Source organism: Wolffia australiana, chromosome 2, assembly GCF_029677425.1.
Source record: "Wolffia australiana isolate 7733 chromosome 2, ASM2967742v1".
NCBI classification, from domain to species: Eukaryota; Viridiplantae; Streptophyta; class Magnoliopsida; order Alismatales; family Araceae; genus Wolffia; species Wolffia australiana.
Genome location: NC_135836.1, coordinates 26,455,649 through 26,469,913, shown reverse-complemented (window position 1 = coordinate 26,469,913; position 14,265 = coordinate 26,455,649). Strand labels below are relative to the sequence as shown.

Here is a 14,265-nt window from a genome sequence, read left to right as displayed (position 1 = left end):
AAATTAGGGAAAAATCAGAAATCACTTGAAAACACTATTTTCATGTAAATATATGATAACAACCCTATTTTAAGCTCTTGAAATGCATAAAATTGTGCTAATAACATGAAATAAAGACAACATTTAGGGTGTTATCACCAGCACTCGTAAATTGCTGTGATCCTTGTGGAACGTAAGGATCTAAGGTAAGTATCTTTGCCTTATGTTGTCTCTTTCCCGACAGCATAGTTGACGCATTTAGGGTTTATCATCATACTTTCACTCTCATCTTACTCTCTTTTATTGTCTCTCCATCCTCGCCACCATACCACTCCACATCCAATCACTATTGTCGTTCATACAATCGTCCATCATCTTGTTCGTCACGTGCACATACTCTTTTCTCTTAGTTAAATTAACTTAAAACTTGGGTATTTTTATTCGATATCACTAGCTCACATCCTCAAATCATGTTTTCATCAATCCTCTCGTTGATCAGCACTAGTATAAGAAAGTAATTCCTTAATCATCGTTTCTTGTAGAGACGATCCATACTCATCACTAACTAAGTATTTCTCAATACGGTTAAATATATTTTGATTGAATAATCGCAATCACCAACGACCAGTTTCTACCCTAAAATTGAGACTATCAGCTTGTGGCTGCGACTGGCTGCTGATGGCTGTGGTCGGCTGCCGCAGCGACTGCGGCTATCACGGTCGCGGCTTGCGGTCCCTGACTGTAGTTGTTGCAGCTGCGGCTTGTGGCTGCGGTAGTCGCTCTACAGCTGGGGTGGCAATGGCGGGAGCGACTGTCCCTGGCGGCAGTGTGGAAGGCCTGCAAGCGACGGTGACATTGGCGCCGGTGATGTCAGCGGTGGCGCTCAGGTGAACGTAGAACTCTTGACTAAATTTGGCCTTCTCGAGGCAAAATTCTGTAACTCAACCAGGCCCTACTAACTAAAAAAAAGAACAGGAAAACCCAAGGGATTACATTTTTACTCTTTTTTCTTCTCCTTCTCCTACGATGGGCACCCCCTCCCCCTTTCTTATAGGGGAAATATGGGCTCCCCCTTAGGAATACATGGAAGAAGGCCCAAAAAGTGTCATAGAGCGCCCTTAAAAGAGAAAGCTCCACATACATGCCCATACATGGGCTCACCTACGTTGGAAAAATATAGGACCATACTCGCGTCCCAAAAAAGAACAAAAATAAAGAAATAACATCTTCTAGGCTAGATGGTCCCCATCAATAATAGAAGGCAAGGATACTTGCTGTAGATCCTTATGTTTGAAGTACATGTAAGCTTTGTCTCATGAATGTTGAAATTCCTCAAACACCCATGACACCAAGAACAAGCTTGATGGATCTAAAAAACTCACTCTCTTTCAAAATGACCCACAAATGTAAGAACAAAGTTTAAGGATACTTTTTACAAAGATACACACATCACTTTATATATCTAAAGGCATAGATGGAAAGATACGAGAAAGTGAAGCTGTCCAAAAATTTCAGCTCAATCAGCCCTTTAGATATAAATATATCAAGCCGTCAATTAGGACAGGTCCTCGATGTTCATTTTCTTCAAGACTCACTCTCCTTGCTAATGTCGATGATGCTTCAAATTTACTCGTTAGTGGTTTATGAGTTTTACAATATTCACCTGTAATGACTGCTAGCAGTTTTTTGCATCATTCATGATCTATCCCGTTAAGTGTGGCACATTGATGATATAGGTAAAGAGAGATCATTAAATTTAAATAAGGAATGTATGTGTGACATGGTGATGGATTATTTGTGTGCAGTGTCTCACATTATTCTCTTTTATCCAATACCTTACATATAGGTGTCTCTTAGAGATCACTTGAAAGAAAATACTATAAATAAGGTAATCATTGTGCATGACATGACATTTTCGCCAACATATGCCAAGTTTACATTTTCTTTTTCTCACCATTCATGTGTAAACACATGTGAATGCATATATGTGTTTTTTTGTGGTGCTAAGGATAGCCTGAGAGGGGGAGGGTGAATTAGGCTATCCTCTAAAAAAAATTACTTTCTTCGTTTAGATAATACTATAATCTTAGATCTTCTTTATCTATGTTTTAGAGTGACGAGAAAGAGAAACATGATACCCAAGATTTCATACAGGTTAGGGCTAGTCCCTTACTCTTGGCAAGGGATATCCAAACGGATTTCTTAATCAGTCCCTAACCAAGTCCTTATAGCCCCCCCAGGCTAAAACAGCCTGGTAATAGAGATACATGGATATCTCCTATCTCGGAATTGAAAATGTGAGTTGCCTTGAGGCCCTTAGCCTTTGCAGGTACACAAGCTTTATCATCTTATTTCAACGGACTGCCCAGATCCTTCACAGCTGGCCCCAATATGCCTTCATCCTGATAGTTTCCTATCTCCTTTCAAAAACTAATCACATTACAATGTTGGGTATTCAAGATGATTCAGTAGATGATTTCACAAGCAAATGAAATCCAATAAGATTTGACAAAGTGAGTATAAAATGTGAATCTATATACCTTTGAGTTGTGTGATCTCTTGGTCATTGTTAATCATTCTTAATCTCCAACGGACACTTTGTTTTGATCAATGATATCTAAGATTTTCTTTAATACGCAGATATTTCTCTTTTAAATGTCTTAAGGAAACAAACCTTGATCACTGAGAAAATTTTGACAACATTTTTTGTATATTTAATGTTTTCTCAGTGTTTATCTGCTCAAAGGTAACTTAAAATTCAAAGCTCAAATGAATAAAAAAAACCTGAACTCAAACGTGAAAGAACTTATGAAAGTCCTTTTGTACTCTTCCTTGTTATATGAGTTGCCTCTTCTGCAAAGTTAGCTTCGACAAACAAAGGCTCTCCAATTTCAGTAGGAGATGATCAATTTATGACTAATCTTGATCAAACTAATTGGTCAATGATTTTCAATCACAGATTTTCAGATAACAATCTTTAATTAAGAATTACAAAAAAGAAATGTTGCACAGGTTACTTGATTTCGGATACGTATCAAAATGAGTTTCTCAATTTTAAAACCCCCTAAAATTAAGTAATCTTCTCAAAATCTTGATATTGTATTTAAGAAGTTGATTTTAGACACTTTATTAAATTCATCTTAATAGATTAATATAATTTGAAAGAGTAATTAAATTCAACATCATAAATTTGAACAACAAAAGATTTAAAATATAATGGATGGGTTTAATCAGATTTGGCAATTTTGTTCAGTATTTAATAATTTTATTGAAGTATTAGAACTTGGAATCACAATCTAGAGTTTTTAAATAATTCTCTAATTATATATCTGTGTAGTTTAACGTAGAGAATAGTTATTTACATAAACCGTACAAGAAAAAAATTATTGTCCTCTGTTGAAGTATCAGTATTTAGATCCACAATCAGAAAAATTATCGGCATCTGTTAAAGTATCCACTATCTCCCAACACCTTGTCAAATTACTTGGTTTAACCTGCAATAGTAATACAAACAAATACAATCCAGATTTACCTAACCGGATTTCTTTCAGACATTCTGGATTTCCAGAGCTCGAAGTGTTCAGAAAAGATCTTGATCAATAGGCTCAGCGGTTGTTCTTGATCACCCTTCTTCTTTCTATGCAGACTTTGCACAATGCCTTTGTTCTTGCTTCAATACAGCTCATCTTTTCTCAAAAATGCTTGAGAGAGTAAAAAAGAAGGGGCAAACAAAAAACGAAAGCACTAATTATCCTCCATTGTGTGTTTCTCTTTTTATTTTGAACACTCTAAAAATTATGACTGATATGCCCCTACAACGCTTAACGTAATGGTTACTTCTTGTTGCTGGTAAAAGGGTAAAGACAGTAAGGTTAATTGAAATTAAATAATTTTTATAATTTAAACCAACAAACTTGCCTTTATTAATATTCAGCAATGCATAAGAAATATTCCGAAAAAATATGTTTGCCAAAATTGATTTGATTTTGGATATTTTTCATGTAGGCCTTCGTCTTTAAACTTTTTATAATTATCAGATAATAGATAGGGAAGCTTTTAAGACGATTTTAACAGGAAACCTCAATATTTACTTCGACCACTACACTTGCTGGTTATTATTCATTTGAGTGGCCTTGGTGTGATTGTAGTAAATTCATCAAAATTCCCAAAAATCAAGATTCATGCTTAGGCATTAATCCGTGTACACTCCATGTAAAGACAACATCAGTTGTTGATTTTTTGTTCAATTAAATAACGAATATTATAAACTTTTTTATTGGTCTCCACGGGTGCATTTATTATAATCTAATTGAATCTTTTTTCTATTAGCCCACATCACTCTTGCGAACTAAAAAATAATAAGACATCAACTAATCATGTATTGATATTATCATTGTGATTTGTGGTGTCATTATGGTACCTTTTAATGATTATTAACTGAGATAGTCATTATTAAAACCATGATTGGTCGCCATTTGATCAATCATGGTGGGGTGGGAATTTAAGACTTGAAAAGATTGAATAACGTTTCAAAAAAAAAAACCATAAAACTAAACAAAAAATATAGTTTCCGCATAGAAAATTGATATCTTCTTGAATATAATGTCAAAAATTCAGCAAAAATATATTCTGATTAAAAGAGATAAATTATTAAAGAATAAGATGTTAGAAAAATACTTAAAAATACAATCTAATTACAAAAAAATTTCGAACATCACTCTAAAAATATTTTTAATCATTTTAATTGATAAAACACAGACATATATTTTAATGCATAAAACATGAAAAAATTATGGCATTAATCTAATAATTTGTGTGTTCTCATTGATCAAGGCAGAATTATGGGTGAAGGAACGGGAACGAGTTACAGAGTTACGACGTGTGATGGAGTAAAATCACTATGAGTTAAAAAATATTATTTTTTAGTATATACTTAATAACACATATTTAGAGCAAAAGCTCAAAAAATTAAAATGCAAAAGACCAGGAATCATAGATACCTCATTGTCACTTGCCCAAAGGGTCGAGTTCTATTTTTATAAAATAATATTGACAGAGCTCAACTTTATGTTCGATGATCTAGGAGAATGATAATGGACCATGGAAAGTTGATGTGTTAAGCAGACACATATGTGTTGGCAGAAAAAATCCATGACGAGAGACAAAGAGAGGGAGAGATTGATTAAGTAGAAGTTTCATAACTTCCCCAGCTCTTGAATTTAAATTTGAAGGATTCATAAGGCTTGGATATCTTCCTTTCCAGCATTTATCCACATCCTTGAAGGGACAAATTAAATTGCGGGTTGGTTCCAGAGTTTTTGCATTTACTTGCCTCCAAAATGACTTCATTGGGCTCCAAAATCATCTTCTTGTGTATGGGCTTTTTTTTAAGGTCCTGGCTTGGGTTTCCTCTTATGGTCTAGGTTGATACTTGGGCTTATATTTTTCTCCCATTTTCATCTTGAGCTCACCATTTAATTTACCTAAGTCTAATATTACAAATAAAAATCCAAGAAGATGTGAGGAACTTCCACTTGAATCTAAAATGTCAAGTGGCGTTAGTCTCATAAATAAGTAAATACAGAACAATAAAAACACAAAAAATAAGATTTTCTTATTTTAATAAAAAAACGATGCGAAAGTTGATGTTATCAATAACCTCTTTTGACCCGATCATTTCAACCTCACATATTAAGTCTTGTAGATCAGTGATAATCTAATTAATCTCCCTAACTCAAGGGGCATTCAATTCTAGTTCAAAATACAGTTCATGTGTATTTACTTTCATAAATTGGTTCTACTCACTTCATGGAATTGAATTGAATTAACTTCATGTATATCTCTCATCCGGGTCAAATATATATTGCCTCCCTCCTCAAATTTCACGTTGAAAATTGGAAACCCCTCTCCAATTTATTATCCATTTCTTCATCCTTGGCCATACCAACAATTCTTATTGATCACATCCTATATCGCGGCATCGTGCGTGGTCTGCAGTATGTCCCACATAAATGTCATGATACCTCCTTTGCAGTAAACAAAGCCTGCAAATTCCTCCGCACTATCACTTGCAGACTGGATGGCGAAGTAGCTCCTTTTCTATCTTAAATCCTTTAATTTTTTTGTTTAACTGCCTACAACAATGTAAATTGGGTTGACTCCAACGTCCATAGGCGATCAACCGGCAGCCTCCTCGACTACTAAGCATATAACCATATATCTTCTAGCTCCAAGAAACAGCCCACCATATCTAATGCCGAGGTTAAATGCAAAGCATTGTCAAATACCAACCCCAAACTCATCTAGACCCAGACTCTGCGTAACAAAATTCACACTCCTCACAGGATTAGAGAACCTTTTCTCTCCAGGATTGCGAAAAAAGAAAAACCTCTTTATAAATTCTCTTGCGCCTGTTCCTCTCAAAAAAGTTTCTGAATTCCTTTCGGATCTGGGCTGGCGAATCGGTGGGCCGGGTCTGACTCTATGGACGTTACGCATGGTCCAGGTAGGACGGCCAGCTGGTCGAAGTTGCGTTTCTCCGCCGACTATTTATTTTGTTTTATTTTATTTTATTTTATTGGGGAGGAATTCTCAAATCTTGAGTCGCGGCATTGACCCCGGACGGTAATCATAGTAAATACCAGTCTCGTCTTGTTGACTTATTGTCCTGACAGAAAGATCTAAAAATAAACAGAGGGCCCCTCTCTTCCACGGGATCTGTGGAAATAAAAAAATGAAAATAAAATAACGGAGAAATTTGGAGGAAAGGAAGATGGCCTGCGGGAATTTCATCTCGCGGTCTCTTTAGGCTGCCGCGGCGAGATCTCCTTTCCTTCTCCTTTCCTCCTCCTCCTTTCTTCGTCTGCAGCGCATCTCTGCGTGTTCTATTTCTCTCTTCGCCGCGGCGGATTGCGCCAGATCGCCGGGTGGTGCGGCGTTCGTTCCTCTCTACATAGTCTGCGAGCAGCTTCTGATTCAGAAAATCTCTTATCTTTCTCGGAGGAGGAGGAGTTGTGCTCTTCTTGGGTTGTCGGTTTCTCTGCCGCGTGGAAATACCCTGTCGGTGGTGGATCCAGCTCGTTGCTGCTCTGCTCCTGCTTGGATCTCTTTCGGCGTCCGGCGAGATCTTGATCTACCGCGGATTAGGCCTCTCGGTGCTCTCTCCTTCGTCGATCCACGGTGCCCTCTTTTGTCTAATTTCCGTGAATAAAAGCTGCATCCTTTGTTTTCTTGCTCGCTTTCAACAGAATTTCCGTTTAAACGGCTAATTCTGTCCTGGGTATCTAGGAAGACTCAACCAAACTATCATGTTCAACCAAGGTCTTTAAGTTTTAAAAATCTAGACGTGATGATTTGCTTGTGCGCGTCTCATTCATTTTTAAGCGCTCTAGCATGAAAGGCCATTTTCTGTAAAAAAGCCTTGTTTCGCTCATTGCTTCATATTTTCAAGGATTGCTTTATTCATCATTTCGTGGTCAGGAGTAACGCCGAGAATTTGATTAACCGCACGTACGTAACATTGATGGACGATTTCTGGTTGTTATTGTGCAGGGATTTTTGTTTCTGTTGTTTTTGGGAATTAGCCTCATTGAGTTGTAACTCGACTGGGTATTGAAACCAAGTGCACAATGAAGAAAGTTTTCGATCAGACTGTCAGAGATCTGTAAGAATATCAATTTCTTGAGCTCATTTTCTCTTCTGACCCATTAAGGAGGGCAAATGTTTCTTCAGAATATTTTGATATATGCCTCAAAGTTTCTCCTTGGACGTGACCGATCGATGACAAATTCAATATTACAGGAAGAGAGAAGTAAACAAGAAGGTGCTGAAGGTTCCGGCAATTGAACAAAAAGTGATTGTCCTTATCTACTATTTTTCTGTCATTTGATTATTTTGGAAATTAATATCGTGTATGCAATAAATTGCCTTGAATAACTCCGCGTTCTTCTAATTTATAGGTTCTGGATGCTACTAGCAACGAGCCATGGGGTCCACATGGATCACTGCTGGCGGACATTGCGCACGCGACGCGAAACTAGTCTGTTTATCATTTGCTTTCTCTTGTGTCTTTAGATATTCATCTAGTCTCAATAGTTATATATCCCAATACTAATGTTTGGAATATTTTCGCAGTGCTGAATTTCAGATCACAATGTCAATTATTTGGAAGAGAATCAATGACACTGGGAAAAATTGGCGCCATGTTTACAAGGTAGATATACCTTCTTGGGGGAGTTTTACATCATACGTTTTATTCTTTTTGCCCTTAATTTTTATGTGTTTTCTTCCAGTGAGAACCTACAAAACCTTCATTGTACTTCCATGCAGGGTTTAATACTTCTGGAATATCTCGTGGCACATGGATCCGAAAAAGTTATAGATGAAATTAGAGAGCATTCTTACCAGATTTCAGTATGGCTAGTTTGTTCAAGATTTGTCCAATCCACGTTATTGACTGATTTCTGAAGTTTGGCCATTTTTTCTTTATTTTCAGACATTATCAGACTTTCAGTACATAAGCTCGAGTGGACGGGATGAGGGAAGCAATGTGCGGAAGAAATGTCAGAGTCTTGTTGCACTTGTGAATGACAAGGATAGAATACAAGAAGTTAGACAGAAAGCTCATGCAAACAAGGATAAGTAAGTTTTTTCCTTATTCAGGGGTAGAGAAGACGTCCTTCATTTTGATTGTTAATAAGAGTTTCAATTTTTCAATATTTCTCAGGTATCGTGGTTCTTTCTCTACTGGCGGTGGACACTATGGTGATCAATACGACGAGGACCATTATCATAGTTCCTATGGAAGTAGGGAAGATCATCGAAATGGTTACAAAGATGATGACCGATACAGAAAGAGGGACACAAATGGTCGGGATGGTGATCGATATGGCAGAGATGCTGAAAATTACCGTGGTAATAGTGGCTATGACGATTATCAATTTGGTTCTGAGGCCAAAAATTTTGGAAAAGAGAAAGGTCGGTCCTTTGATGAAGATGATCGCCATTCAGCAAGGTATTTGCCAACTTGAACTATAACTGAAGTTCTTAGAAAAATCTAAGAAGATTTTTTCTGCTTTAATTGAACTGCCGAATCAGAATTCAATTATTTATTTATCGCTCTTGTCTACAGTCAATGAAATAGATTTTTCTCTGTTGTATAGACATTATTATTCCCTACCATGATGAGTTTTCTGGCACTTCTCTGGAGCGAGGAAAATATCTGTATTACTTCTGTAAAATCGTTTGCGTCATTTCAATAAAGTGGATATGGTAAACTTATAAGCAGCTTTCTTTTTTTTCTTCATAGGCATCAACATTCATTTTCCTTACTGCCTTTTTCTTTTATTTTCTCTTTCTGTTTTTTCCTCGCCATATTCTGGGGGATGTTTATTAATTGCCTTAATTACGCTAGAATATTCTTTCTCATGTTTACCAGGGTCTTTAAAGACTCTGTTATCTGTACCAAAAATAATTATCTACCCTCAATTTTTTTGTTCTGTGTAGAAGTGGGGGTGGAAAGACGGATGACACATCCCTAGAGGATAGGTTGGCCTGCATTTTCCTGGAATGTAAAATATTAATCTGATGATGTACCTGTTTTCAGATTTTGCATTTTGTTGTTGACAGGAAACTCAAACTTAAGTTCTCAGGACCAAACCATGATGCACCTCCCAGCTATGAAGAAGCTGTTGGAGAGAGCTCCAATATTGAGCAGAATGACAGGTACAAAATTTTGAGGTCGCAGATCTCTGTGCTTTTTAATTGGATGATATGCATTGTTCCTTACATCTTTAAGCGTGCTCCTCAGGTATGAGGAATCTGACCGGACATCAGGGGCCAAATCTTCTGGTGTGCCTGCAGCTCCTCAGACTGCACCATCTGAAACTGGATCAGTCCCTCAAAAAGTGGAAGTCGAAAAGTTTGATGAATTTGATCCACGAGGCTCAAACTCAGGTAGAGGAATCTGTAAATCTTGGACTCTTCTTTCTTGAGTTTGGGATTCATGGCTACTTTACTTTGCCATCATAAATGGCTTACCTTTCTTCGACTGCATTTAGTTCTATTAACATTTTCTTGGCAATATAAGAAAGTGATATTGTGTTGAAGTTATTGTTTGTGCCTGGCAAGGGCATGTTAATAAACCATTGTCTTTATTTAGTGCATGGAGGACTTTTCCGAACTCAATTCTCTTGGATTTCCTCTTAATGCTAATTGCCTTTTTTTTTAATGAACAGGTCCAGGAAATAACAAAGAGACCGACTTTTTTGGGCTGACTGGAGTTGAATCAATTAATTCCCTTGCTCTTGTGCCTGTGAGTGCTTCAACATCTTCCAAAGTGGAGGATTTACACTCCAACTCTCATTCTTCAGAAAACCTATCAGCACAATTCTATGGCTTTAATAAGGTACGGTCTGACCTCCTATGAAGTCTTGCCTTCCAATAATTAGACGATCGATTTCTTATAATTCCATTTGAAATTTCATTATTTGATTCTTATTGAACTTGACTGTTAATCCAGCCTGGCGAGAATCCATTTGGAGAACCTCCATTCAAGGCACTGCCTACTTCACAAGATACAACCAATATCCCTTTTCCGCAACAAGCCAGCTCACCTCCCATTGCCTTTACTTCGTTCCCTGCCAGTCCCGTCAGCAACACCACAGAATTCTCATTTTTACAACAAAGTCAGGCTTCTGGGGGGAATAATCCTCTCTCTGCACCTGCCCCTCTTAGTTCTTTTGTCGATCAGCATCCTACCTCCTTTGTTACTGACGCTTTGCCATCTGGGTTGGCTACTCTTCAGCCAAATACTGTTACCCTTGAGACTAACTCAAATGCCTTTTTAGCTCCTCAGACTTTCCCCGCTACTCCAGCTGGAGGTGTCCAGACAAACACTCAGTCTTATACTCCTGACTTCGTTGTACCAACGCAGGGTCTTCCTTCTGGAATACCCCCAGCGCCATCTTCTTATCCATTTCCTGCTCATGGCGGGTTCACGACGGCAGCCCCAGTTCCTTCACAATCCTTTCCTCATGGATACTTTCCTCAAACTCAGACAGTGCAGTCAGTTCCGGCGCCCACTACACAGGCCGCCCAAGGCCCAACTGCTGCTGTATATCCATCTCTTGCAGCAGATCTGTCAATCATTGGTGCCTCGTCAGCTGGTGGTCAGGCGAAATCTGTGCCACCGCCAGCCAAAGAAAAATTTGAGACAAAATCTACTGTTTGGGCAGATACTTTGAGTCGCGGGTTGGTGGATCTCAACATATCTGGGCGTGAGTATTGAAGCTTTTCCTGGAAAACTAGTCTTTTGTGGTTAATTCGCAGACTTTGACATAATTTTCTTTTTCTTGGACATATCAGCAAAGACCAACCCGCTTGCTGACATTGGGGTGGACTTCGACTCTATCAATCGGAAGGAAAGGAGAAGGGAGAAGGAGAAGGCCGCTCCTGCACCGATCTCTGCAGTCACCATGGGCAAAGCCATGGGAGCAGGTTCAGGTATGGGACGCTCAGCTGCTGTTGGCTTAGCTCCTCAGAATCCCATGGTTGGCCCCGGGATGGGGATGGGAGTGGGCATGGGAATGGGCATGGGTGGCTATGGAGGAGGTTTCAACCAACCCATGGGAATGGGTATGGGCTTGGGGATGAACATGAACATGAACATGAACATGAGCATGGGCTCTGGTGCAATGGGCCCCGGAGGAATGGCACCGACGCAGATTGTGAGAGGCAACGGATACAACCCAATGCCTGGTTCAGGTGGTTTTGGATCTCAACAACAATATAGCAATTATCGGTGAGCGTTCTCTCCACTGGTAACCTATCATGTACGTACGTTGATTTGTGTAGAATCCATCATGACTGTCATTGTTGTATCAAATATGAGAGCCTGCTGCTTGCAGCTCCTCGGGTGTCCCAAAGTATTATGTGATTCCTGGGAAGCAACTTTTCTTCTGAATCATATTCTTATTATTCAATTGTGTTGGGATTTGCTTTTCTAGGTTTCTCCTGTTCCCTGTGAACTATTTTAGCTGTTGTATATGAGATACAAAATTATTACCATCTTATCTTTCTTTTCGTTGTTACTATGGGATGCATCTGCGTTACTCCTCTTGTATAATGTGGCTTGTGTAGTTTTTTGTGCCGCATATGAATGGGGCAGTTTTGGCAGAAGAGAATGTTGGATGTTATGGCTACTGAAGGCATCCCACGGGACCACTCCATTACCAACATCACATTACATGAATAGACATGCCACCATTGACACCAAAGTTCCAACTTTGCACAACTCTTCCCAACCCAGGTCAAAGTAGTCTTAGAAGCATATAAATTTACGATAATATAGGTGCCGTCCTTTATTCTTATAACCATTTCTTGTGCTATTCACTTGGAAAGCCATTGGATGTAACCTCCATCTTGGCAACCCAAAAAAAAACATAAAATGTTGACAAAACCCAGCACGTACAAAGTTTTTCCACTCATAATTAATTGTGCACATTAATGCACAGAATGCAACTCTTTAGCAATGTAATAATATATCAAATGCATCAGAAATATAATAATGGTTTTAAACAGATTGATATCTGGACATATGAACGGGATAAGAAGGTAGGCAACGTATTTGGATGGAGAACAGGTAAACTTGTCTTCTAAAAGTTTGCCAGCCAATTCATATTAAATTAAATATGAATTTATTCTTAAAATTTCTTATCCTATGTCCCTGATAAATATATTTTTTTACATTAGCAGATTAAAGTATATTTCAGATAACCTATTCTTGATTTAGTTTTATTCTTTTTACCCAAACACCAAGGACCAATCCCATAGACTTTGGAAACACTTTGATGCCTTTATCCCCAACACCTTTTCAAGGCCTCACAAGTTTTGCAACAAAGCCTATACATTTTTCAACAGCCAAGCTCTAATGGCCTATTTCGTGAAAAAAAATCAAGTAGGATTCACGCATCTGATTGACTACCAAGGCCCAGGAAAACAGTGCTGCAAAATGACATCGTTATGTATTTTAAAAAGGAAGGACAAAAGTCAAATAACATGCTAAATTACGATAGATATAAAAGCAACTGATTTTGTTGAAGCCTTTGAATTCATTCAATATTTCCATACTTTCTGGTCACTTTGACCACTTTTATGTGATAAATTTTGGATTTAGTTAAAAGTCTTCTCCATGCAAAAAGTATATTTACATCAGTGACTGAGTTGTAAAAAAAGGGAATAATATCATGTGTTACATTGGAGGATAGGAATCTGGTCAGTAAAAATATAAAACACATGAGAAGTGAGATGATATCTCAACAACGTCAAGTGGAATGCATAATGTTCTGGCCCATGATACACTTGAGACTGGCTAAATATCCATGATTATTCTGGGGAATTAAGTAACCTTATCTCTATCTAAACTATTTGATCTATCTGATTAAACATCAACTATGTAAATAGCCCCTATCATGTCATTAAAATTTGGATAAATATCATCATCAATATCATTTAAACTAGATTTCAGGTGTATAATAATATAAATTTTGTTGCGAACAATTGGAGGAATCTCATACATTATTTTACTAGTATCTATATTTTAAATTACAAAGTGTAATTATTGGATAAAATAGGAAAATAAATCTAATCAGTCTTGAAAAAATTGGGTTCATTTATGTTGAATTCACTCTACGTTCAATGTGTCACAACTTTTTTTGATTTGGATGCATCAACACTACACACTCAAAAATTTAGGTATCTTGAATAAAAATACCAGGAAATCATAACATACGTATTAAATGAAAACATTGTGTGAAATTATATTTTGAAATTTTGATCCCATATCTTCCATGTTTGAAGTAGAAATGAGTACTACCTTGTGAGTTTTACTATTGAGCTACATATTTACAAATCAAGAATAATCAATGGATAATGATCGTCTAGAGTTAGAATATGTAGATGTGTTTTAGTTGAATTAGTTCATAATTATGAGTGTATATCAGAGATCTAATGGAGTGACATTTTTTACAAATGTTAACGAATGCAATGTTGGGTTCTTGTGGCCTAGATCTGGATGAAGACGAGGAGTCCACGCAGCAAAAGACTCATAATGGAATCATAAGAACATCATTGGATTCATTGAAACGAAGATCTTGTACCTTCATGATTTCTTGTATCCTGGATCAAGACAAGTCAAGTTGTTGAAGTGTGCAGCCTCTAGAAATATACAAGCAGTCCTCGGCACCTCAGATCTCCTCCTTCTCATGGATGAGCCCCGTTCAATCTCCA

The 14,265-nt window shown here is 37.6% G+C and overlaps 1 protein-coding gene across 2 annotated transcripts; it reads left to right on the top strand.

Moving 5' to 3' along the window:
• Nucleotides 1-6,736: 6,736 nt before the first annotated feature.
• Nucleotides 6,737-12,056, top strand: LOC144700291 (clathrin interactor EPSIN 2-like). 2 transcript variants are annotated; one of them, XM_078571794.1, is made up of 14 exons: nt 6,737-7,133; nt 7,531-7,642; nt 7,780-7,831; nt 7,938-8,017; nt 8,113-8,191; nt 8,308-8,391; nt 8,474-8,619; nt 8,705-8,992; nt 9,484-9,525; nt 9,607-9,702; nt 9,788-9,933; nt 10,215-10,384; nt 10,499-11,255; nt 11,344-12,056. In XM_078571794.1, exons 2-14 carry the CDS (start codon nt 7,608-7,610, stop codon nt 11,781-11,783), a joined length of 2,415 nt encoding a protein of 804 aa, XP_078427920.1. In that variant the 5' UTR covers nt 6,737-7,133; nt 7,531-7,607; the 3' UTR covers nt 11,784-12,056. The 2 variants fall into 2 exon arrangements, with proteins under 2 accessions (XP_078427920.1, XP_078427918.1); XM_078571792.1 differs by having other exon boundaries at nt 6,737-7,158.
• Nucleotides 12,057-14,265: the final 2,209 nt, after the last annotated feature.

Coding starts and splice junctions, on each gene's coding strand:
- LOC144700291 (XM_078571794.1), top strand. CDS start 7,608: ATGAAGAAAGTTTTCGATCAGACTGTCAGAGATCT. Junction 8,392..8,473: donor AGCATTCTTACCAGATTTCA/GTATGGCTAGTT, acceptor CTTTATTTTCAG/ACATTATCAGACTTTCAGTA. Junction 9,526..9,606: donor GACACATCCCTAGAGGATAG/GTTGGCCTGCAT, acceptor TGTTGTTGACAG/GAAACTCAAACTTAAGTTCT.